The sequence below is a fragment of the Podarcis pityusensis genome (genome assembly GCF_964106645.2).
Source record: "Podarcis pityusensis genome assembly, chromosome: 2".
NCBI classification, from domain to species: domain Eukaryota; kingdom Metazoa; phylum Chordata; class Lepidosauria; order Squamata; family Lacertidae; genus Podarcis; species Podarcis pityusensis.
The window spans coordinates 61,567,173-61,592,041 of record NC_138029.1 but is presented as its reverse complement, the minus strand read 5'-3'; the positions used below and the strand labels follow the sequence as shown (position 1 = coordinate 61,592,041).

Here is a 24,869-nt window from a genome sequence, read left to right as displayed (position 1 = left end):
TCCCAAGGGGAGTTGTCCTCTGTCCTAGCTAGGTGTTGCTCTAGTCATCTGCCAGGGAAACTGTAGCTGTGCTCTGATGGTTGAGAATTCTGAAGACTCCTTTGGAGACAGGCAGAAAAAGCAGCAGGGGGTCATGGAGCCACTGCCCACCTTTCTCTGTTGTTTCTGATCATCGCCTTCCTAGCCTCTTGGGGAAATTATCTACATTATGGAAGATGGACTTAAGTTGGAAACTAAATGACCTGCTAACCATAGATTTTGTTGCCAGTTGTTTTTCATCTCTGTTAATTCAGAATGTTTGTATTAACAGCAGTTAACAGATAATTTGCTGTCTTTTGTTCCAGGGCCCACCAGGTCCCCAAGGGCCCCCAGGCCCCCAAGGAGCTCCAGGACCAAAGGTTGGGTTTTACTCCCTTTTACATAAAATGTATTTTGTTCTGTACTGTACTCAGTACCTGCTTGGCAACACTAAGCTTGGTTTATATGTGAATCTTCTGTTCATGACATATCCCCTTGGATAACTTTGGGGGAGTCAGAGTGGTGGGTAATGTGTTCAAAGTTTCAAAATTAGCAAAGGGAGAAGAATTTTAACAAGTGTCTATAATCACTTGTTTGTGGGCCCAGGCATAGTGAGACCATGGTGCAGATGGCAAAGGAAGCAAGAGACAAGTGTTGGATTCAAATTAGGCCACAATTTTATTGGTTCCAGATAAAACAGTGTTGCCAATGGCATTGGGCATGAATTGAATGATCAAATAGCCCACATGCTGGCTGAAGATCCTCTAGTTTAATCTCTGTTTGGAAGGTTTGTTGAAAAGTCACCAGGTCACAAGCGGTATAGGGCTTTGTCTCGGCTTAAATAAATTTGACACTTCCCTTGAAATATGTAACATCAATCATGCACCTTTAAAATATTGAGTACTGCAATATATAGTTCTTTGGTGGAGGGGGAAAAGATTTTTATTGGTTAGATTCATGATGTGGTCATTGCTCTGATTTATCCCTTTTTTTGTTCCAGGGGGAACTTGGATTGCCTGGCCCACCTGGAGTTGATGGAGAGAAGGTGTGGGGGGCATTATTAATAAATTTGTATTCAATTGTGTGACTAAAGTTCTGTAATAGGCTGAAGCTACCTATTAAATGTTTAAGAGTTACTAAAGTGGTTGGAATGCATGCAGTCTTCAGAAGCAAATATAGGCAAATTGCAAACTCTTCATCCTGCAGTTTTCCCAACCATTCCATATTCTTGGAATATGGACAACCTACTTGACAATCTACTAATTTTTAATCTGCATGGCATGTTGAGTGTGTGTATGTGTGTGTGAGGAATACAGAGACAATAATTGTAAATATATATATTAATTGCAATGGTTTTAATTTTGATATGATTTGGTCTCTGTGAGGTTCACACCTGATTGCCATTTCCCAAATAAAGTATTCAAGCAACCGCAACTAAAGCTCTCCTCCACCCTCCAATCATTCCTGAGCACAGAGAGGGAAGGCAGTGCCACTATCCTATGTTGCATCTTTCCATCCGAGTCTTTATTAAGCACCCCTCCACGATACATGATCAAATTATTGCAGTCAGTAATTTAATTTACATCTAATTCAAAATAAATACTTAAGATTGTTGTGTGCAGGATGAGTGTGTGCATGTCCGAATCTTTATTGAAGTTTCCTGTGCTTTGAAGTGGTCACATCCACGTGATCTATTAAATTCCATTCCACTTCTTAATCAGTGTTTGATTGTCAGCCATTCCTCTAACACAATCAAAATAAAAAATATTGTAACAGAGTAACACTGGAAAATAATGAATACTATTAATTAAAACCCAATTATCTTACATTCCACCCCCCCCCTTTAAATTACAGGGTCCTAAAGGTTCGAAAGGAGACCAAGGAAGCTCCGGACTCATAGGACAAAAAGGAGAGAAAGGAGATGTTGGCATGAGTGGTCTCCCAGTATGTCTGTTTTCAATATCTATTACTAAATACTGTTTTCACAGATACAGTTGTTTGGTATACAAGGTGCATTACACACACATACTCACACTATGGGAAATGAGTGTGTAAGTGCCTGGTATAGCGTCTCTGATAATCTGAGGGGTGGGGAGATCCCTGAAGGAATTCATAAAGCGGCTTGGAAAACAAGGTTAGATTCCTAAATAGAGCCTCCTCACAGAGGCTCCCTGAGAAAGTCATGGTCCACACTTTAAAGAGATCAGTAGGCCCTTTTTTGGCTGGAGCCTGGAATGGCCACTTTGCCCTCAGTCAGGGTGGCATCAGCTGCTGTAGTTCTCAGCATCTGTTCACTAGCAGGATTTGTGTCCAGCCTGTCTCCTCTTTCTGTTCTATTTTGGCTCCCCAGGTTTTTGCACATCCCACTAACTCAGCGAGTATCTGGACAAGATGTGCAATCTGATAGGTAACAAGCAGCCTGAGGTTTCTTTTCTTTTCTTCTTAAAGTTCCTGTGACTTCTTTTGGCAAAACAACTCCCTCCCCTCAAATTCTATCCTTCAGTTTAAAAATCTGCATTTGTGTTTATGGGTGGTGTTCAACTAAGGTTTACTCAGAGGAGACCCATTGAAATTCTGGAACATGGCTGAGTTAGGTCCATTCATTTCATTGGTTATGCTCTCGTAAAATACCACCCTCTGTGTTCCCAGCATTCTTTCTATGGCTGCATCTGCACACATAATGGAAAAGGGTATTTGTTAGGGGACTGGGGTGATAGATGTAGGTTGTTACTTGAGCAATTACATTTCAAAGTAACAGTAAGGGACTCTGTTGTCCACTTGTCTGCAGTGAGTATCAGTTCTTTTAATAAAAGAGCTTTCTGGTGCTTCCATTCGGCACCTACCATTTACATATGTTTTGTGGGCTGACAGATGTTTTCTAGCAGGCTGTATTAGGAAATTATTAATTTTAGCTTATAGAAACTTGTTAAAGGAAAGTGCCTGTCAGTATATGTGTATAATACTGACCTGATTTTCCCTTGCCAAGTCCGCCAACCCCTTTTCAGAGTTCGCAGACTACTGAATATGGAGGGCTACTTTGGGTGGGCATGTGCAGAATGTGTGTGTTCATAACTCTGAATCTATCTGGTGATGAGGGGGGGAAACATGCTGTTCCTTTACATTGTAGGGTCCGAAAGGATTGAAAGGAGACCAAGGAAACCCCGGAATAGCGGGGGAGAGAGGAGAGACAGGAGAAATGGGCTTGTCTGGTCCACCGGTATGTCTGTCTTCAACATAATTCGGGACTAGACGGTTGTCATAGATGCTAATTACCAGAAAAAAAGTTAATTTTCACTTGTGTGTATTATATATCAGGTGCTTAAGAGCATAAGCATAAGAAAGAGAAACATAAGCCTCGCTCGATCAGGCCAAAGGCCCATCTAAGTCCAGACTCCAGCATCCTGTTCTCTGAGTGTCCAGCTCGATTCCACTTGTGAATCTCTTCGCCTCACACTGCCTCTGACAGTGGAGGAAGAGCATAGATACACTAGCTAGTAGCAGTTGATAGCTGTTTCCTCCATATGTTGTTCTACTCATATTTTAAAGCCATTTGAGTTAGTGGCCATCACTGCCTCTTGTGGGAACAATTACCATGTTTTATCTGTGTGTTGCGTGAAAAAGTGCAGCACAATTCAACCCACACAGACTTCTATAAATGTGTCTTCAGAGGTTTTTAAAAGACTAGCAGTTATTAAACCATACTTAGCTCCCTGGGGTTCCAAAAGCATGGAAGAGAGTCTTTTCCCTGTTACCTGACAGTCTAATGGCTCTTGCCTCCAAAGCCAATGCTTTGGCAAGCTCAGGCAGGTACAGGTGACTCTTTAGATAACACTGCCTCTTAATCATTTGAGGCTTTATTCATATGCTAGCAGGATGGGAACTGCTTTTCTGCAGTGTTCTGAACCTGAATTCTGGAGTCAAATTAGAGAGGTGAATTGTTTTGAGTCCTTCCTGGGAGTGAGGGTTGTGATTGGGTCGGAAGGAGCCATGTGACTGGCCTCACAGACATGGGTTGCAGGTGCATAGACATCCGCATGAGATCTCGCTATGAAGAAGTGGTTGATAGCAGTTTATATAGATGGGACTTTCTACAAGAAACATGAAGAGCAACAAGCACATTGTATATAGCCACTTACAGTGCTGTCATGCTGCCTACTATTTCCTAGCACAGCTCAGCTGGAATTGCCAGGCATAGGGAAAATAATTCACCTTCCATTTGCCTGTAACTGACACAATATCAGAGCCAAGAAAAGTTCAGCCCTGCAAGGAAAAAGTCCCACCGAAAATTAATAGGTTAGTAGGTTAGTTTAGATAAAGAGAATCCCCACCCCCTTCTTATTCCACAAACTTTATATCTTAAAATACATCCTCAGACACCAGACTCTTTCTTTTTACTATTTAGGGCATTGATGGACCAAAAGGAGAACCTGGCGCTCCCTGTGAGAAGGATCTTGTAAGTTGTAAACATACTGAGAGTGACATATGTTTCGTTTATCTGTTCTATTTCATTTATATCGCCATTAAGAAATGGTACAAATCAGCAGTAAGATTAGAGTCCTGTGGGCTGTACAGCAAATCAAAAGATCCAAAAGACCTATGCCCAAACACTATCAGGAGGGGCACATTGTGTGAAGAGGTGCTCCTTAAGCAAATGATGAAACTGAATATTTGGTAGCACATAGCACGCCTCCAAAGGCGACAAATTCCATATGGAGGGTGCCACCACTGAGAAGACCCTCCACTGGGTCACCCCACCTCAGGTATTCCACACTGGTGGGACAATAGTCACTTTTTAATATGAAACAGGACTTTTGCTTTCACTGAGACTCCACATTACAGGTTCCTGAATTTTTGCCACAAAATTAATACGTGTTGTGACAGTCTTTACTTTTAATAGTGCCTTCAGAACCCAAGTCAAAATGCATTCATTTGGAAATAAGTCCTGTTGATTTCAATGAGAATCGCTTACCAATAAAGATCATGACCTAAAGACTGCTTCACATGCTAACAATTTTCCTACAGGCAAGGAACTTTCTTCAACACAACAAATATTATATGTGTCTGCTGTTTTCTGCCTGAACTATCTGTGTACCCCAATACCTGTGTATAAATCAAATATATCTGGTAGGCTTTCCAGGGTGAAAAATTATCACATCTGATTCGAATTTAAATTGTTTGCCTAAGATACAGAAATGAAGTCAGAAGAGCAGCCTTAGAAATGGCCAAGAGAGTAAATTTCAGTCTTGTGCCTGACTATAATTTTAAGTTCTTGTATTCACAGAAGGCACTTTCCTGAGTTCTAACTTACATACAAACACCTACAACTTACAAACACTTGGTCACTTTCTGAATAAAAGGAACATTGTCTATCTATCATCTATCTAATCAATCAATCAATCAATCAATCTAATGTAGTCATCTGTGATCCAAACATAAATTTGCTATACCAAGAATGTACTGCCAGTACAGTGCCAAAATAATGAAATTGTCTCATAGGAGATAAATTGTTTTAAACCTCGGAAGGGGTTTGTTTGTTTTTTACTATTAAGCCCAGACTCTGAACATACAGTGAAACTTGCTTAAGCCTTATTTGAAATCACTGGGACTACAATTTGTTTTGTTGTGCACTGAATCCTCACCTGTACTCAAGATATTTTTTGAAAGCATTTCTGTAATTAGAGTGAAGGGTAGACTTTGTCAGTAAATCTTCTTTTTTAAAAAGGAAAACCAAAACAGGCCTTATTTATGTATGGTGACCATAAAGTGTACTGAAGTTAAATACTGCCTTCTGTTTTTATCCTATCTTATTCTCATAAAACAATATATGTTCAACATATTGGGTCCAATCCAGTCCACTGTGTGGGCACAGCACCCAAATACAGAGCATTTCAATAGGCTCTATAGCTCCCCGCTTGCTTGCTTGCTTGCTACCTCCCTCACCTGTGGCAATTGTGCACAAGCAATTTGGCAAGGAGAATGGGAGGCGCTTGCACACCTATATTCATTTGGTTAATGTTAATGTATCAGGGTGGGAAGGGTGGCTGAGAAAGAGAATATTGGAGATACACAAATGCCTCTCATTTCCCTGAATGGCCTGCCATGCCATCTTTGCACACACCCATCAGCAAGGCATTGGGGAGAACAGAGCACTATTCAGCCTGTGGGTATTGGTTGCATGTGCATACTGCACCCATAATAACCTGGAACATGCTCATTATGTGTTACATTAGCTTTTTTAAAAGAATGTTTTTTAAAAAAAATTGACTTTTAAAAAATACTTTTTTTATTTAATGTTATTTTAAAAAGTTTTTATTAATTGCTTTGTTCTCTATATTTCTTAAGAGCATTTTCATTCACCAATAATTCATTCTAAATGTGTTGTTTTTTTATCATGCCCATACAAGTCTGTATTCTGTCAAATCACTTCACTGTGTAACAAAATCCATAGGTGCAGATTATAGCTGAACCAGGACCTCCTGGTGTTCCAGGTCTACCAGGCCCACCAGGCCCTACGGTAAGTCTTCTGTTTTAATACTCAGATTATTTACCAAGTTACAATCTCTGTGGCTCTAACCTATCAAGGGAGGTTTGTTTTGTGTGCAGATCAACAACCTTTGATGATGAGTGTACAAATCTAAAATACTTAATCACTGAGTTGTTGCAATAAAATCAACTTAGTACTTTAGCAAATCTCTAATATTTTATCTACTTTTTCTGTGGGATAAGCATGGAATAACACCCGGCAGAGTTGGGAGCCAAAAAACAAAACCCCATAACAAGGGTTTCCATGCAGCTATGAAATGATTCCTTGTGAGACGTAAAGTGTTTGTGATGGAATGTAGTGCTAAAGGCCCAAACGTCACACTGCACACACACAGGATAGATGCTGTGCTGAGAGCATGCCCAGAACAGCTAAGCTTCATTAAGCTTGGATCCCAATATGCTCATCAGGCATTTTACTGCTGACCCTAGTTGTTTGACAGGAAGGTTGATCCCACTGACTATATATAGGAGAGATCCAGATAGTCAAATGTTTCCTTTGATATAATTAGCCATTAGATCAGATCCTAAACCTTCCAGCAGATGGCAAGCCCATACCAGAGCATTGACTTGAGGTACGTAAGTGGACTGTAAGAACTGCTGTGTGGTAATTTCAGCACATATCTGGGGAAGGGGAATTTGGGGGTCCAGGTTGAATAAAAAGTGAACAATGTACACTGTTAAACATTTTCAGTCTTAAAATTTATTTCTCTTTGTTACAACTGTTTGAATGTGGACATTTGTAGCGACACACATATTGGTGATCACAGATTGGTAAGACATTTTCCAGAAAAGGATGCACATTGCCATAGGAAGTATATTTATGGATATTTGGCAGGGGACGGTGAAGTCAGGGTAGGCTCCTTTCTACAATTTTAGAATCCCTGACAACTTCATTATACATAGTTAGATCAAACTTTTATTTTGTTTAGATTGGGGTGGGTTTTTTAACCCATGATAATGGGGGGGGGATACAAACAAATGTATTCTACCTAGAGAGGAAGTCTGATAGCTGTGTGTACAAAATGAAAGATGTACTAGGGATACTTTAAGCATTCTTTAACAAATGAACTATTGCTGTCTTTAGGGTCCTCAAGGAATACAGGGGCATAAGGTGAGTCTATTACCTAAATGCCATGTGGTTTTTCCAACCTACATTAAATATCTTTGTTGAGATCATGGCATAGTAATATGTGCCCTTGCTTGAAATTCTACTATTTTACTTCTTGCTGAATACAATTTATTCATGTTATTTAATTATATTGTTGCCAAAGGATACACACTTGAGCCTATCCCTACAGATTTATTGGGAGGGGAATGTTATCCTTCCCTTTCTTCCTTCAGTTATTTTTAATGTTAAGGCAAATAACTTTTACATTTGCCTTAGTCCATGAATGATGCTTGATACCATTTTCTCTTGTAATTATTTTTCAGTAGCACCTTAGAGACCGACTAAGTTTGTTCTGGGTATAAGCTTTCATAATAATATATATATATCATAATTTATTATTTATACCCCGCCCATCTGGCTGAGTTTCCCCAGCCACTCTGGGCGGCTCCCAATCGAGTGTTAAAAACAATACAGCATTAAATATTAAAAACTTTCCTAAACATGTGCATGCTTATACCCAGAACAAACTTAGTTGGTCTCTAATGTGCTACTGGACATTTTTTTTTATTTCTTGTAATTATGAATCTTTTAAAAAAATTAAGGGGAGATATATTGATCAGTTAATCCTTTTGAATATTGGCCAAAATACTGCGGCATTGCCTACTTCAACAGCAAACTAAAAGTTGACAAATAAATAAATGATAGGTAACATCAAGAACATGCCGAGACATTTCGCTTCACTGTTTCCTAGACCTTCCATGATTCTGTGTCCTCAGCATGTCAGTCACCTTCTGGCTGTTCAAACTCCCTTTAGAGTTACCATTTATTGACACTATTTTTTAATACATTTACTGTTAAATTTTATAAGACAAATGGGACATGATAGAAGCTACCAGTTTTGCTCTTCATCTGTTTTCCCTGTTCATATTTAAAGAAAGGGAAGTGGTAGGATGTAATTTTTTATGACAAGATTCAGAAAAGATGAACTGAATGGACTACTTTGCCTCTCATCCCCATTTTCCCCAGAGCAGTGGGGTATGGCAGGGCCAGGATTGAGCTACCTTTACCAACCAATTTATAAAAATTAAACACACAGCCTCACTTTAGAGATGAACAAACATGGCTGGTTTTTCTCACTTGGCTTTAGGAGTTGATATTTCTGTCTGAAAGGAAAATTTCCATGCTCACAGCTTCCTTCCACACTGAAATATAATGTAGATTTCTAAAGAAAAATGCAATGGGTTATATGGTTTCATCTTAAAGAATACTTTTAGAATGATAACTTTAAGACATGCACCATTCACCAAAACCTGGTGTAGAACAACTGCATTTAAAGTTCTAGCTTTGTGCCTTATTCTTTTCAGGCTATAGGTTGGCCAGTAACATACTAAGATGACAGCATTCTAAAAAAGAAAAAGAAAAACAGTTAGGCCTGTCTACTGTAGCCACATCCTCTGAATTATGCAGGCATATTTGCATGAGTGGCTTCTGTTTCTCTCTACATCTAAATAAAATGTCTGAAAGATAAATATTATGGCACAGGCATTGAGGATTTGAGGATAAGGCTTGAATTACAGATCAACTTTCCCCCAACCTCCCTTGTATTTTCTTTTCTCATATGCATCATTGATATCTTGCAGGGTCCCCAAGGAATTCAAGGACACAAGGTGGGTCACTAAAATTGTGCACACCATTTATGAATTGAACTGGAACTGAGCACAAGGACAAACCACTTTGACCACTGAAGACTAACAAAGCTTATCCTAGAGCAGACCCTGCCCTACAATTAGACCAAATGAGACAGCCAGCTCTGTCAGCAGATGCTGGGAGGCAGCAGGGTCAGCCTCCCATGTTATTTTCACCCAAGGCCCCTGGCCTTACCCTTCTGTGGGAAGACAGAGGTGGGTGGGTGTGCCAAGCAGCCTTTCCTACACCCTTAGCCTATTTCATTGCCAGTACTGAAGTAAGATTAACCTGCAAGTCCAGTCAGCATCTGTACATGGGATGGGGAGGTGAGATGCCATCTTGTTCTTCAGCTCGGGAAGCAAAATGTCTTGGGCCAACCCCAACTTAGAGCCCACCAGTACAAAAGATTTATTTCAGGCAGATAGATATAAGAACCCAATATAGGTTGAGATCTTTCAGTCACTTCCCAATCTACCACCAGTCAAATTCCTTTCTGATTCAGACCATGTGAGTTTCAGAAACTAAGCAAGAATTCAGGAATCGAATTATACTGTTCATAACTCATAGCTTTGGTTTGAAATTTTCTTATGCAATCTATTTTTAAAAAAATGCTTGTATAACTTTATGTAAGCAAATAAAGGGTATGTTTGCACTTGCCCTTTCCCACAAAATCCGCTGCTGCTGCTGCTGCTGCTGCTGCTGCTGCTGCTGCTGCTGTTACCAAGATCAGTGTTTCATTGTTCTACTATCTCTCCCCACCCTGCAATCTCTTGTTCCTCTGTAAACAGGTGCCAAGGCTGGTAATGTGCACTCTTGGTCTGGTGCATTATTATAATAGGGAGCTTTTATTTGTATGTTGACTTGCATTTCCTTTAGTATTTTTAAAAGATGCCTTGAGTGAAATTTTGATAACATGAAACTTCATTTTAACTTAATTGAAAAAAATGAATTGGGCATAAAGCAAGTGATTTTTTTTTTTAAGACCAGCTAGTTGAAACCCTAATAAATGTATTTGTTTTTATGCAGGGCTCAGATGGTGCAAAGGGTGCAAAAGGTGAAAGTGGTCATAAAGGTGAAAAAGGTGTCCCTGGGCCACATGTGAGTAGTAGTATAAAATCTGCAACATCCTTGTGCTTCAGCAGAAAGCAGAAAGCAGAAAGCAATATTCCAAGCCTTTTTCTAGTAGTTTTCTTTTCTCTCTAGGGTCCTGCTGGTACTCCTGGGCTTATCGGTTTACCAGGCACCAAAGGGGAGAAGGTAAGAACGCATATAGATCTGTTATGGGAAATGGGTTAACGCGTTCATCCACCACAGTCCTCCAAAGGGATACGAAATGACTCATAACTGTATTTTTTTTTATTTGAAACTACTAAATTTTAATGAAGTAGAAAGCTTCTGTGTTACATAAAAGTTCCTTACAGGCAAACTTAAATTGTTTTCTAAATTGTTTTCTATTGTAATGGTAGAGAATTTGATAAGAATAGTTATTGAGCCCTACATGGAAATTTAAAACAGATTTCAGAAACCTTTTTGAAACCTCATGTGGTCTTTTTCTCAGACCCTTTCCATCAGTGTTGCAGCAGTGATAATTCTGATTGTCTGCTTACAGTAAAAGTGCATGTGATTAGCTTGTCCAAACTATAGACATCATATCTGAGTCAGTGGTAAAATTCTGCAGTTTTCTGTTTTGTTTTGTTTTTTAAACGATTCGTCTGTGGAAATGGAAAAAGTGGAAAATGGAAAAACAACAATAATAGTATTTCCTCTTTGGTTGTTTTGTGTTACTAAAGTTACAGAAGTTCTGTTAAAACAAAAATGTGTGTATTGTCCAGATGCTGTACACAGGGGCCAGAATCCAGTCAGCAAAGCACTTTTAATATGGATTTCAGTGGGAGGGAGCTAGGTATCTGCTTAACATAAATGTAACCTGCTTAACATGGGGGGAAATTCAACATCACACTAAGGCAGTTGTTCCATCAGGGGAAGCATTTTGGCTTAACAGACAGAATGATATCCTCCCTCTGTGTGCTGTTGTGGACGTTATCCCAAGCACCCCCACCCGCAAGCCAATTTCAGGGCAGCACTGGAATTGTTTGTACAGGGTAAGGAGGGGAGAAGCCCCATTGCACAAGCATAAGTCCTTGCGCAGGACTTCCTCTGACGGGACCCATTAGTTGAATCCTGTGGTTTCCCACTCTCACCAGTTAACTGTCTCCATTTCTTTCTCTTAACCCTAGGGAAAGCCAGGGGAACCAGGATTAGATGTAAGTAATGAGTATACTATCTATACTATCAGCATGTCAGCAAACAATGCAGGAAGAAATTAAACAGAATTTTTCATGCGTTGTAAATGATTAGTAGAGGGAGGGGTCATGACTGTGTAGCAGGAAAAATGCTTTCATCTCAGGTTAAGCCTTTTCTGGCCAAGGGTCTCTGGTTGCATTGTCAGAAGCAACTTCCACCAGCAATCCTAAAGAGTCCTTTGCAATCATAACAGATGCTAATACTGCTGAGGTGGACCTTATTGGCCTTTGGCAAATTGCCCTGCCGTCCAGCCAGCGCTTCCCCTGCGCAGCTCTGCTCGGAAGCCTGAAGCTGACCTAGGCAGGGGGGCAGAGTGCACGCAGCGAGAAACTGTTGCTGTGCGTGTGTGTAAACATAAATCAGGCAGCACGCACGGTGTCTTCCTTATCTTCTAAAAGTCTTTATTCGTGTAGAAAAACAGCTCTTAAATCTCTCCGGGCGACAACGCACACATCTTGCGTCCTCTCTCCGCAAAAGCGAAACCAGAACTGAACTCAGGAAACACTCCCCTCAGTATACTCAACCACGCCTCAGAATGTAAGACGTCACACAGAACCTCTTAACCCTGTAGGTTCTGATTCTCTCCACACCCCCTCTCGCCTTACATTCTGAGAGGAGTTGTGGACACACATATTTACAGACCCTTGAGAGTTCAACACCTTCCCCATTGCCTTTCGCCTCTTCCTGGCGTCTTTGTCAGGCACCTGTTGAACCTCCTCACAAATCTCAGATTCGCACCTAGCCACACCAACCCAAACACTAGTGGCTTCATACCTTTCAGGTGGAATTCCCTTTGTTGCCCGAGATGAACGCCTGGGCACGAACTGGGGTGCTTCTTCTGACCCACTGGGGCCAGCAAGTGCGTCTTCTTCACCAGACGACTCCCCCTCTGACTTGACCCATCTGTGAGCTTTCTCCATTATGCTCACTGGAGATGAAGGCTCACTTTTGGACACTCCTTTAACAACCCGTGGAGATGCCCAAACCTGTTCCGGACCTTGATCCTGGACCTGGTCCTCATTTTCAGGTTCAGCCTCTAGCTCTCCTTCCTCCTCAGATTCAGATAGACAATCTGAGAGAACGTCAGGGCTCACTTTGCGCCTTGCCCAACCATCCTGCTCACAGAACTCAGCATGCTTGCTGACCAGAAGCTTGGTCTGATCACCCTCTGGGTATGCAAACTTCCACCCATTTGTTGCAGGATCATACCCACAGAAGATCATTTCCTGGACCTTTGGACCACCCTGCTCTTGCAGAAACTTTGGTACCGACACCACAGCTCTCGTACCGAATACACGGAGGAAATGCAGGTTCGGCTTCTCTCCGTGAAGCATAAAATGCGGGGTGTCACCTACCACTGAATTGTAGGACCTATTCTTCGTGAAATTTACAAATTTAATTCCTTCCCCCCAAAAGCTTTGAGGCAAACCAGAGTCATTCAGTAGAATCTCTGTTGCTTGAACCAGAGCTTTGCTCCTAAGCTCTGCCACTCCCTTCTCCTGAGGAGAAGTCACCTTGTGACGTATCCCTTTCTGGCGAAAGAATTTCTGCAGAGCAGACCCAGTGACCTCTGACCCTCGGTCACCCTGGAACCCCTGCACCTTGGTGGAGAACCTTAGTTCCACCTCCGCAATCCAATCTTTGATCAGTTGCGTTGCATCCTCTTTCCGTTTCAGAGGATAAAACCAGCCAACCTGGCTGAAATCATCCTGCAGCGTCAGCCCAAACCTGGCCCCGCCCAGACTTTGCTTTTGCATGGGACCAAAAAGGTCTGTGTGCACAAGCTCAAAAGGCTTTGTGGCCACCCTCTCCACTCTGGGAAAACCACACCCTTTTACATTGGCTTTTCTGCAAGCCCTGCACTTTAGGGGTCTACCACATTCCCTTATTTCGCACCCTTTAGTGCACTCCGATAGCATCTGGATATCCTCACAGGAACCATGTGACATTTTCTTGTGCCACACGCAAGCACATGAAACATGAGCATGAACCTTTGCAGACTTTGCCTGTACTTTCTCAGCACACCCTTCACCCTCCAGAGGTGCTTCAAGAACAAAAAAGCCGTTGTTCCCTTTTGGAACACTGATCAAGACTTTCCCCCCTCTGGAAATTGTGCAGACATCCTTCTCAAAGCAAACCTTATACCCCTCCTGTAAGAGACAAGGTACAGATAAAATACAATGTTGTATCCCCGGCGCCACGTAGACTCGCAGCTGCGCCTGCAAAACAGAAACATAAACATGTCCAACTTTAGACAATGGCTTTTGTAAATTGTCTGCAAAACACACTGTCTTCCCAACCAAAACAGGTTTGCAGTTCCACATCTCAACACCAGGTGTCTCAGTTATCAGATGTCTGTTGACAGTACTGTCAATAATCCAACGTATCACGTTGCTCTCACTGCAGCTGTCCTTCAAAGCTGCCATAGCAACAAACGTCCCGCTGCCCCCGTCCTTGGGGCCTTTGCAGGTGTCCTTTACAACCGCCATGGATGCAGTTAGCTGATAAGCGCCGTCTTCCCCCTCTGAGCCACGTCCTCTCTGCGACTTCCCACGCCTGCCCCCTCTGCTGGACTGGTTGCCATGGAAACCCGGCTGATTCCCATGGGAAACGACCTTGGAGACATCCTGCCCTGTCTCCTTTGCTCTCTGTGGGCAGTTGCGACGCAGATGGTCAGGAGAATTGCAAACGTAGCAGCAACGAGTGGAAAAACACTGGGGTGAGCTCTCAGCTAGCGAAGCTTCCGGGCCAGCTCCGCCCCCTCTGAAACGGCACTCCTCCTCGTCATACACAGTGGAAACTTTTCCAAACTGGCCTTTGGGCTTCTCTGCCCCCCCGACACCTCCAACAGCACTCCGTGAGGCTGTAAAATCAGGGCTTCTGGCTGAGCACTCGGCGTCATCCTGCTCCTGGCCTCCTGCTGAGCTTTGACACAAACCCCTCAGCACTTTCCAGGCTTCACAGGCCGACTCAATGCCTTCCAAATGCGGCAATAGCTTAGCATGTACGCTTGCTCTCAACATGCAGATCTCAGCTCTCATAGCTTTCTCTCTCTGCATTTTCTCCTCCAGAAAAGCAGACTGCAGCTTTTCTGCATCTCTGTCCACCAGTTCTGCATTTTCAGTAGCAGCCGGTTTGGCTGGGGACGGCTCTATCTTGCATACTTCCCACAGCCCTGTTGCCCAAAACCAGGCTCTCACTTTCCTGACCCAGGTTTCCCACGACTGGGTGGTGAGCTCTTCAAGCTTCTCAAGTGGAGCTTCAAGCACCTCTTGGTCATCTGCCATCTTTCCCCGGGGCCCAGCGTACTCACGTAAACAAACAGCAGCTCTCCAGCTCCCGGTCCAGCAGATCAGCTCCTCCCAGCTGAGTTCGTCTGCCTCTCTCAGCTTCAGGCAGGACTCAAAGCTGGCTTCAGCGTCGTCAGCTTGCCTTCAAACGTTAGGCACAGCTCCAAGCTCTCCACAGCCTCTCCTCAGCTGGCTCCCACACACACCCCGGCACGTCTGGCAACAGCTTCAAAGCGTTTTCTGACCATCCATAACCTATTGGCCTTTGGCAAATTGCCCTGCCGTCCAGCCAGCGCTTCCCCTGCGCAGCTCTGCTCGGAAGCCTGAAGCTGACCTAGGCAGGGGGGCAGAGTGCACGCAGCGAGAAACTGTTGCTGTGCGTGTGTGTAAACATAAATCAGGCAGCACGCACGGTGTCTTCCTTATCTTCTAAAAGTCTTTATTCGTGTAGAAAAACAGCTCTTAAATCTCTCCGGGCGACAACGCACACATCTTGCGTCCTCTCTCCGCAAAAGCGAAACCAGAACTGAACTCAGGAAACACTCCCCTCAGTATACTCAACCACGCCTCAGAATGTAAGACGTCACACAGAACCTCTTAACCCTGTAGGTTCTGATTCTCTCCACAGACCTATTGCCTGATTTGGGGTGGATCTACACTTGTCACGCTGCAGAGCAGTGAACCACTGACAAAGGGAAACTGCCACTGAACCTTAGAGAATGTTCAGTTCAATAACGTTTAGAAGGTCAATGTAGATGCAGCCTTGGTTTATACCAAGGTGAAAGAGGTGTCGCTGGGCCACATATGAGTAGTAGTATAAGATCTGCAACATCCTTGTGCTTCATCAGGATAAATGCTTTAATAGCAATATCCCAAGTGATATTTTTTTTTGCACTTTGTAGTGAATCACAGCCTAGCTTTGTTTTTAATGCTGAACTTTATAAATGGTGTTAAGCTGTTCTGGGCTTTGTATGAGGAAGAGTAGGGTGCAAGAAATAAACAAACAGTTCTAGTACAAAACACGCACATACTTTTTTCCTGAAAATGTTTCATTGTCTCAATTCATAGTGGTTGCTTTTAAAAAACAACAACCTTGTTTTTCCTTTTCCTCATTACCAGAACTATTTGGCACTAAACACATACTTTTTCCCCCATGTTGCTCTTATAGGGTTTCCCAGGCCTAAGAGGAGAAAAAGGAGAAAAAAGTGAGAGAGGAGAAAAGGTCTGTATTGCTTCTAATTCATCTGTTCACACACAAAAAGTCCATACTCACTGACAACATCCCCTAAAATAAATGTTGGCCCTCATCTACATAAATGGTACTAGATATCACTAGATGATTTGTCATTATAGAGTCTTTTAATACTGGAGAACTATTTACTGCATATCTGAACAGGGCCATATATTTCACCTTTAATCTTTGAGGACAGGGGAGCCCAACTATATCTTGTTCAATTGAAGGTAGTTCAAATTTGCAGAAATATTATGTGGTCATATGCCAGATTTTGTAGGTGAATGCATATGCAAGGCAAAAGTATAAAGCATTATGAGCAGTAACCAGGTTTGTTCTTGATGTCCCACTTTGCTTCTCTCCTACTCTTGATTCCGCTGCCATGCTGCCAAGAGCAAAACCATAGTCTGGCTAAGCACTACATCCAAACCCAGGCAGCTTAGTAGGTTGCTGCTCACCAAATGAACCATGAGTGCTAACGAAGGTTTGTTCTTAAGTGACCACTCATGGACTGCATTCACACAGCAGGTTATTCTTTCTTTCCGGTGCTTCTCTGTTAATTTCTGTATTATATTTGAGCTTTCACATGATATATAAGCCACTTATATAAGTCTATAACACATTGCAAACAGGTGGACGCTAAATTCATGACTTAATAAGTGGTATTTCTCTCACTCCAATCTTTCAGATTATAAAAGAGCTTTGATTTTTCTGTTGTGTCACAGGGAGAAAGAGGACTTCCAGGTAGAAAAGGAGCAAAAGGGCAAAAGGGAGAGCCAGGGCCGCCTGGATTGGATCAGCCTTGTCCAGTGGTATGGTTTGATATTGCTGGGAATATATGTTTGCTTTAAATTATCTCCGTTGCTTTTTGACATCTGAAGCACAAAAAGGTTTCTGGAGGCAGACTCCTTTGAACTTGGATAACGGCAGAAGGCCAATAGTTCCATTTCACTGGCCTTTCTTTTTATCATGATGCTGGAATGTCACTTTCTTGATGTACATGTTTTAGGGTAGACACAAAATGGGAAAGGCACCTCATATGCAAATCAGCAATCAAAGAAAGGAACCCATGAAAAAAACAATGTAACTGCTCACTGAGCTTAACAGTAGGAGGACAGAACAGAAACCAAGCACACAATAGGCACAAACAGATGGTTCGTTCTTCAAGCCAGTTTTGATTTATTTCAGTCCTGTATACAGGCAGTGACCATTTTTGGCATGTCTGATATGTGCACAACCACGTACAATGTGCCAAACCCAGAAGTGACCAAAAAACATCACAAAAAGGGACGGGGCAGCCTTAAATATCTTGAATATCATGGACAGGCATGCGGGAGTCACATGCCGGTGGGTGTGCCCTCAGACGAAAATCATTGGAGCGATGGATGTGACTCTTACATTAGGCTGCATTTTGGCCATGCAAAAGTCAGAAGTTCTACACACACCTGTCTACCCTACCTCCAGGCAAGTAAGAGGCATTCTTACAGTTGAAGGACACAAGGAAAGCAGCCCCAGAGGGTGTGGGGACAGGGCCAGTGAGGGGTGTGGCCTGGGGAGAGTACAAAGGGCCGGATAAGGGAGGTCTGGAGGACCACATTTGCCCTCCAGGTCAGAGATCCCCCATGCTTAACATTTCTGTAAGCTTCTGAATTATTTCTTCACTTTTTTCTGTTCCTTCTTTCCTTTTGCTTTCTTATAAACTTTTCTGTGTATTTCTCCATTTTCAATTAACAGTTCATTTTTAAAGGGGAGCCAGGTTTACCTGAACTGGATGGTGTGGATATGCTCTGCCCTTTGGTATAGTATCCCCCCCTTTCTTTCTTCTTTTGCATGACTTTTTCTGCATAACTTAGCCCTTTTCTTGCATAACATAGTCTTTTTCCGCTTTCTCCCTTCCTTTCCCTCTGGAACCTCCATTCTTTTATAGGAAAATGTGGCCAGAATTTGTCAGGTGTCTGTATGACTTGTGAAAGACCAAACGTTGTACAGACATATGGAAGAACTGACATTTCACAAGCCAGTTCACAATGCTCCAGTTCGTTCCACCCAGATTCATGCCGCGTTGTGAAACTAAATGGTTATATATTTTTAATTCTAGAGTCTGGCTTTGTAGCCAAAGGTCTGTCAATACTTCTGGCTACTATAAGCTTAGCAAGTTGTATGCATGAACCAGGCAGTTAAATACCTGGAAGGGCGGAGGGAGGAAAACTTTTTTAAACTGATATGAATTTGCACAAACATTTAGTATGTTTGTGTCATTCAGCCACATATTCCTGGATATCATGGGGTTTGAAACACGTTCTTAGTGCAAATAAGTTTGAGTAGTTTCAATGTGTACAGGTTGAAATCAACAGCTATGCCTATTTATGTATCTGATGCCACAAATGATTTTAACATTTCAGTTATCTAAAGCACTCTCCCTGTCTTGTGACTTCTGAATGAATGGCCAGCTTGCATACATTATCACATCAGCCAATCCCATAGGCTAGAGTTATTCTGATGTTGCGAGCCTATTCCACCCCCCTCAAGAGCATTGCTGGATCTATAGAGATATAAAAAATGCCATTAAAATGCTATGGGGGGGGGGGGACAACTACGCTCCCAAGGTATCTGCCATTGACTTTAGATTCTGCTCTATAGCACCATCTAGTGTCACATTTTTATAATGCATTTTTAACATTATAAATTGACCTGTGTAGCTGATTTGCAAGAAAGAAAATGGTTTGCGAGCAAGGAAAGTATTTTACAATTGATAGCCAGAAACTAAACCTGGAAACAGTATGGATAATATGCAAAGAATGCTTTACCTAAGATAGGTAGGGAAGATGTTCATGCCTCTGCTTGTCCATTGGCATTGTACTTCCCATTTTGAAAGACAGCCATTCACCAGTCAGTCTCCCGTGTCACAGAGTTGAGCTAAGAGATACTGTCTGAGAGTTGCCTGAAATAATTTTACTTATATTGGTATTGAGTTTATCCTTGTATAGCTCTTTCTTCCCTTCATCAAACTCATATTACAGCATGAAACAAAACATATTAAAATAAAAAAACTAAATTTGCTTTAATACGGAGAGCTGATGAATTTTTTAAGCAATTGTTTATGAATTTGAGTAATTGTTTATGAATTTGTTTTATTTGTGAAATACATGGAATGTGATTTGTTCCTACATACCTACTTTTCAAACACAGCACATGGGTTTTTTTTGTATGGATATTTCCAATACGTTTATGGTAATGGTAGGTCTTGCAGATCCATCATATATGGGTGTGGGTGGGTGTGTGTGTGTGGGTGTGTGTGTTGCTGTTATGATACACTTGGTGCTTTCCAAGAATACAAAATTGTTACTTACTTTTTGCAGGGACCAGATGGATTACCAGTACCAGGATGTTGGCACAAGGTATCGTACCCTACCTTAGATTTTCTCTTTGGCTTGAATTAAGATAGTTGCTTAGCAAGAGTAATAGCATGGAACTAATACATAATAGAGCTATTTTGTAAAGGAAAAGGGGGGAAAGGGGGAGAAAATGAACTGAGGCAAATGTAGATATCTTTGCTGAATACCCGATATTAATATAGCCATCATAGAGGGATTAGACCAAAGAGACAAGAAACTCAGCATTTTGCTTATGAAATTATAACTAAAATTAATTGGTCAGGAAATATGCCAACTTATTCCTGCTTGATTCTATCTTTTTGATTCTATGCCTGGCAAATAAATCTGGTTTTATTTCCATTTTAATGCTGACTTTGCATCTTGCTTTCATGTCTGCATTATGCTATATATTTTTTAAAAAAACATTTAGATTAGTGCAAATTTAGGGCAGAGCTGCCCATGATGGTGGCAAACCAGTGTCCTTGAATGCAGGCCACAATCCACAGCAGTAAAATTGTGCTGGCAGGCATCAACCCTCTTCTTAAGTTATTTTTCTGAGTCAGGTTTTAATACTAGAGCTGCATCAATTTTGGATTTCCATACAGGGGGAAATGGCTCTGCTGCCATGGCTGATGAGACTCTTTCTGCAAATATTTCATGCTCCCCCACACCTATATGACACTTTTCAATGGGCATAAAGCCATGTACAAAAGTCAGCTCCCCCATTTTAGCTCAGTTCTTGTGTGAGAGGCAAAAACAAAACAACCTAGTGCCTTTTTTTTCTTTATTATCGTAACTCTTCCTATGTCCAACCAACCTTTTCTGAGAGTCTCTGTGCAGCTTTCCCCTGTAGTGTTTTGTTTTCAGGGCTATATATACAAAGAAGGGCAGCAAATGACTGGGTGGTGCTTCTGTTTCAAGCTATAGTGGAGAGGAAAGCCGTCGCAACCAACAGGAGGATTCCACAAGCAACCTAGAGATTATTACACATGTCAGGCATTATTAAGCAAGGGCAGAGCAATCCCTCAGATCTACTGACTGGAAAAGATCAGGATAGGATGGAGCTGTCTTTCTACCAGCGAGGAAAGCATGTGGACATACATCTATTGCAGGCATAGATTTCCATAGGCCTATTGCAAGTGGTACAGTGGTGCCTCGCAAGACAAAATTAATCCGTTCCGCGAGTCTCTTCGTCTTGCGGTCTTTTCGTCTTGCGAAGCACGGCTATTAGCGGCTTAGCAGCTATTAGCGGCTTAGCGGCTATTAACGGCTTAGCGGCTATTAGCGGCTTAGCGGCTTTAAGAAAAAGGAAACAAATTCACAAGAACTCGCAAGACGTTTCGTCTTGCAAAGCAAGCCCATAGGGAAATTCGTCTTGCGGAACGACTCAAAAAAACACAAAACCCTTTCGTCTAGCGAGTTTTTCGTCTTGCGAGGCATTCGTCTTGCGGGGCACCACTGTATTTCTACCAGCAGTAGCTAGTGTTAGGCCCCCAAATGGAGCATTTTAGGGACAGAATGGACTCAGCAGAGGCAGGGCAGAGGTGGCCTTCAGTCGGCTGAATCCAAAGCCCATACACTCCCTCAAGAGGCCCTGGGATTGGGCCCATTAATCTCCCCACCCTCCAGCCCCTCCAAAAATTTTCAAAATAGCGAGTATTAAAGAAAATGGCGAGAATTAAAGAAAAAGAATCAGCACTGCTAGATGGAATAATTACATGGCCTACCTTCCACCTTGGATGATACACACTGGTACAGCTTTGGAAAAAGTAGATGGTCGTCTACTTTACTCCCTCCACATCCTCATTTAAGATTGCGCTTAGTGAGTTTAAACCATGCAATATATGATAATAATAATAGATTGAAGTCAGCAATGTCACCACTGTCTCGCAGTAGATGAGAGTGAGATGCATGCTATGCCCGTGTGTGTGTTTTTTAAAACATGTTTGTGTTTTTTTACAGTGATCCTCCAAGCATGGACAGTGTAAATAATAGTGTGATATATTTTGATCTTTTTCTAATTTTTATACAAAAAAGAGGGGGGAAGTCACAAAAAAACAATAACTCTTCAACAGTAATATATTGATCTTTTTATACTGGATGCTTTCATGTATGGATTTTAAAAGATATAAACGTTTCCAAGGCCCATAGGACAAGCGTACATAACCAATAACTATTTTATAACTGGACACTGAAATAATTGGGAATGATTGTTACTTGCTGCTAACGCTACCGTGTGGAATAACAGCACTGAGAAACTGTGCCTTGTGTGCCTTATTGCATGGGAGAAGGAACTTCCCCTCTTCTCAACCAATGGCTTTCAACTCTGCAATTCTGTTGCACATAGCCACAGATAGAAATGGAGGAGAAAATGAAAAAGAAAAAGAAGTTGCAGCCTTAGAAATGAGACAAACGGTGGCTTGCGGATGAATGTAGGAGGAACCTCCAACCCGGAAATGCAACACAAACGTAACCACACATGCTGCTACATACCTCCACCTTGAAGAAAACAGTTACGTTCTTGGTCGTTATGATCACCTCTGTCATCTGTGGCAGCTTTTTCCACATGTAGAAAACTTTGTCGCCGGGAGAACCTCTGCTTATCATTCTACAATCTGTGACTTAAAGCGGGTTGATTCTCTTCGGGAACTTTTGTAATTACTGCGGAATTGGAAAAACTTGTAGTGCCTCACATATCATACAGATCACACACAAACACACAGAGGAAACAGTACAATATTCATCTCAGTTTTACAGATTTGCAGCATAACACCAGTGCTGATTAAAACCCCTTCCACAGCCACAGTCCATGAGTGCCAGCTCATGTTTGCAAACTGGGAAGGGATTCCTGTATGAAGTCCAGTGCTTGCTTCCCTGAATTGGCAGGGCTTGCCATATCAGTACTGATAAACTGGAGCTCTGTTTTTGTACTTTGCTCTCCCACTCCCATATGCAGAACCAAGTACATAACTCAAGGAGGAGTATCTTCATTGGTGTGTAAGCACCTCCCAAATAAAACTACCTATGGTCAGAAGCGCAGGAGTTCAATAATAGCATCAGTGGTTGTTTGGTCACTTACTTGGTCATGGAAACAACTCTTTCAGTTTCAGTTCTTCAAAGTAAAGGTGTCTAGGAGAATCTCCATATTTTATGCAGCAAACAAAGGTGTACCAGTGTTACATCAGTGACCCCTTACAGCAAAGCATAAAGTGAGAACAGGCACATTTCTTTAGTGTGCCTGAGAACTTCTGGCCAAATCCAAACACAATGGCTACAAAAAGCATGGAACTCTAGCAGTTGATTGGAATGCAGCTAGTCCCAGTGGATTGTGGGTATGAGCACAAATAAGAGGAGAAAATACTGCTAGTGGAGGATCCTGCATATTTACCATTGGTATATTGAACAATAGCTTACTAATTTCAAGAACCTAAGCATGTCCACACATAGCCTACCTTGAACCTATATTTGTAGCAATAAGCAATTTCATTTCAAGCAGCACAGCCAAAACTGTTCACCCATTTATGCAACTATATAATGTTCTATACCCCCCCTTGTTGTTGTGCTGCCAATGGGATCACATACACACAGTTTGTTTACTTTAGGGATGGGGAGCCATTCAGATGTTGCTGGACTGCAACCCCGTCATCTCAGGTTAGGGCTGATGGGGGCTGGAGTCCAACAGCATCTGGAAGGATACAGGTTAGCTTCCACCGGTTTGCTTCCTCGGCCAAACACCACACTGGAGAAACTCTTCACGCTCCAGGTTTCGAATCTTTTATTTAAAAGGCCATGTTAACTAAAATGTTTTCACAAGCATACAATGAGTATAGAAAGGTTCTGGCAAATGATGTTTTGATGCTGGGTGGATCCAGGAGCATCCAGGGGGCATGCTACCTAAGAAGTAAGGGCTACAAAACATGTTAGGTAGAAGTACGGTATATTGCTTGGAAGGTACTGAGGTAAATAGGGAGAGCAGCAGAAGTGGAGTTAATGGCTCCTGGCTCTGAAGAGCACCAATGTCTTCCATAGGGCAAGAAAAAGTTCATCTGGTCCTGCTGGTCTGACCACTGTGATAGCAGAAGCTGTTTGCCTTGGTCCTCTCTCTGCCTCACAGCTGCTAAAAGCACAGCAGTTCTCTGTGAGTTGGCAAGCATAGTTGGGAGCAGCTGCAGAACTGACTGAGCAATGTTGACCCGTGGAAAGAGGTTACAGCTTCATGGAAGCATTTGAACCCTTTCGCCTCTGAACATTTAGTTAATGCCTAATATGACAGTTTCCTCAGAGTCATGTTTGTTTGAACACCAGCAAGCAGTGACAGTGATCAACTAGGCACAAAACTATGATGAAAGCTCACGTTTATAGGAACCAAGGGACATAATACTTCGCGGTTTGAACAAAACCTAGGAAGCCTGCATTTCCCTCTCCCGTTTTATTTTGGTGCTAATTGGCTTCATCCTAATTCAGAGTTTAAGCCCTCATTCCCAGAGATGGGGTGTAATTCTATTCCAAAGTGCTGGTTCGCGTTACTAATCAGAAGTCACATGTGTAAGGATGGCATGGTGCTCTCAGTGTAAGGTAGAAGAGGGGTTCTGGATTGCTATCCTCTGAATCTTTAGCAATAATGTATATTATTTCTATTATTACTACTTGTAAAGTCTTCTAGAAAAACTGCAGTTAATGCTTTAAACAGTGTACAATTCTTCACATGGTAGAAGATGCATACTATACACACAAAAATAGACTATAAAGTTAACATTGCTTCACTTGTTAACTACTTGGGTTACATATAAGATAGCTTTATTGTATGATTTCTGATGTCCGTATGGCATTTTGCTCGGTAATGATATTAGACTGTTGTGTAAATGAAGATAAACTACACTGACTTAAGAAAGAAATTAGATACTTTAAATTGTCAGTTAAAATGCTGTAACCTTCCATACAAAAGACTAGCTTTCAAGGCTTCCTTGAAAGTCAAACAGCTGTGTGCATAGCTTCGTTTTCTGCATGTAATACTCTTTTACAGGTGGCAAAAACCAGTGGCAAGTCCATGGGCAGCAAAATCAACTCTCTTCTTCCTAGTCTACGGCATATCATTTCCTCCAAATCTTATCTCCTGGCAAAATATTTCCCTGCAATCTGTAGTGTTTGCTGAGTACACTGTACATCTATCTAATTGCCATTCTGTTAATGTCATCCTTAGCAAAAGGAAAGGAAGCAAAAGGCTGGAGCATGTATGTCGTAGTGTGACAATAGTAATAATGCACAATTATAGCCCCAGTCAAGACAGATGCAAGTGGACTGGCTGCTTTAAATCC

At 42.0% G+C, this 24,869-nt stretch overlaps 2 protein-coding genes across 2 annotated transcripts in view; one reads left to right on the top strand and one right to left on the bottom strand.

The window, feature by feature from the left end:
• The window catches only part of LOC308471736 (uncharacterized protein), a gene marked incomplete at its 5' end in the record, with an annotated part of 209,007 nt that extends 194,061 nt beyond the window's left edge, over nucleotides 1-14,946 (bottom strand). The window contains one exon of the mRNA XM_080995995.1: nucleotides 12,179-14,946. Within this exon, the coding sequence (XP_080852121.1) occupies nucleotides 12,205-14,946 (2,742 nt within the window). The 3' untranslated portion in view covers nucleotides 12,179-12,204. The remainder of the gene's footprint in view (nucleotides 1-12,178) is intronic.
• Nucleotides 1-24,532, top strand: part of LOC308469244 (uncharacterized protein) — a 310,857-nt gene extending 286,325 nt beyond the window's left edge. Inside the window, exons 30-45 of the mRNA XM_080991449.1 lie at nucleotides 345-398; nucleotides 1,019-1,063; nucleotides 1,873-1,962; nucleotides 3,146-3,235; nucleotides 4,421-4,471; nucleotides 6,467-6,532; nucleotides 7,646-7,672; nucleotides 9,310-9,336; nucleotides 10,382-10,453; nucleotides 10,559-10,612; nucleotides 11,593-11,619; nucleotides 16,118-16,171; nucleotides 16,906-16,992; nucleotides 17,915-17,977; nucleotides 19,540-19,578; nucleotides 21,902-24,532. Of these exons, the coding sequence (XP_080847575.1) occupies nucleotides 345-398; nucleotides 1,019-1,063; nucleotides 1,873-1,962; nucleotides 3,146-3,235; nucleotides 4,421-4,471; nucleotides 6,467-6,532; nucleotides 7,646-7,672; nucleotides 9,310-9,336; nucleotides 10,382-10,453; nucleotides 10,559-10,612; nucleotides 11,593-11,619; nucleotides 16,118-16,171; nucleotides 16,906-16,992; nucleotides 17,915-17,977; nucleotides 19,540-19,578; nucleotides 21,902-21,955 (900 nt within the window). The 3' untranslated portion in view covers nucleotides 21,956-24,532. The remainder of the gene's footprint in view (nucleotides 1-344; nucleotides 399-1,018; nucleotides 1,064-1,872; nucleotides 1,963-3,145; nucleotides 3,236-4,420; nucleotides 4,472-6,466; nucleotides 6,533-7,645; nucleotides 7,673-9,309; nucleotides 9,337-10,381; nucleotides 10,454-10,558; nucleotides 10,613-11,592; nucleotides 11,620-16,117; nucleotides 16,172-16,905; nucleotides 16,993-17,914; nucleotides 17,978-19,539; nucleotides 19,579-21,901) is intronic.
• Nucleotides 24,533-24,869: the final 337 nt, after the last annotated feature.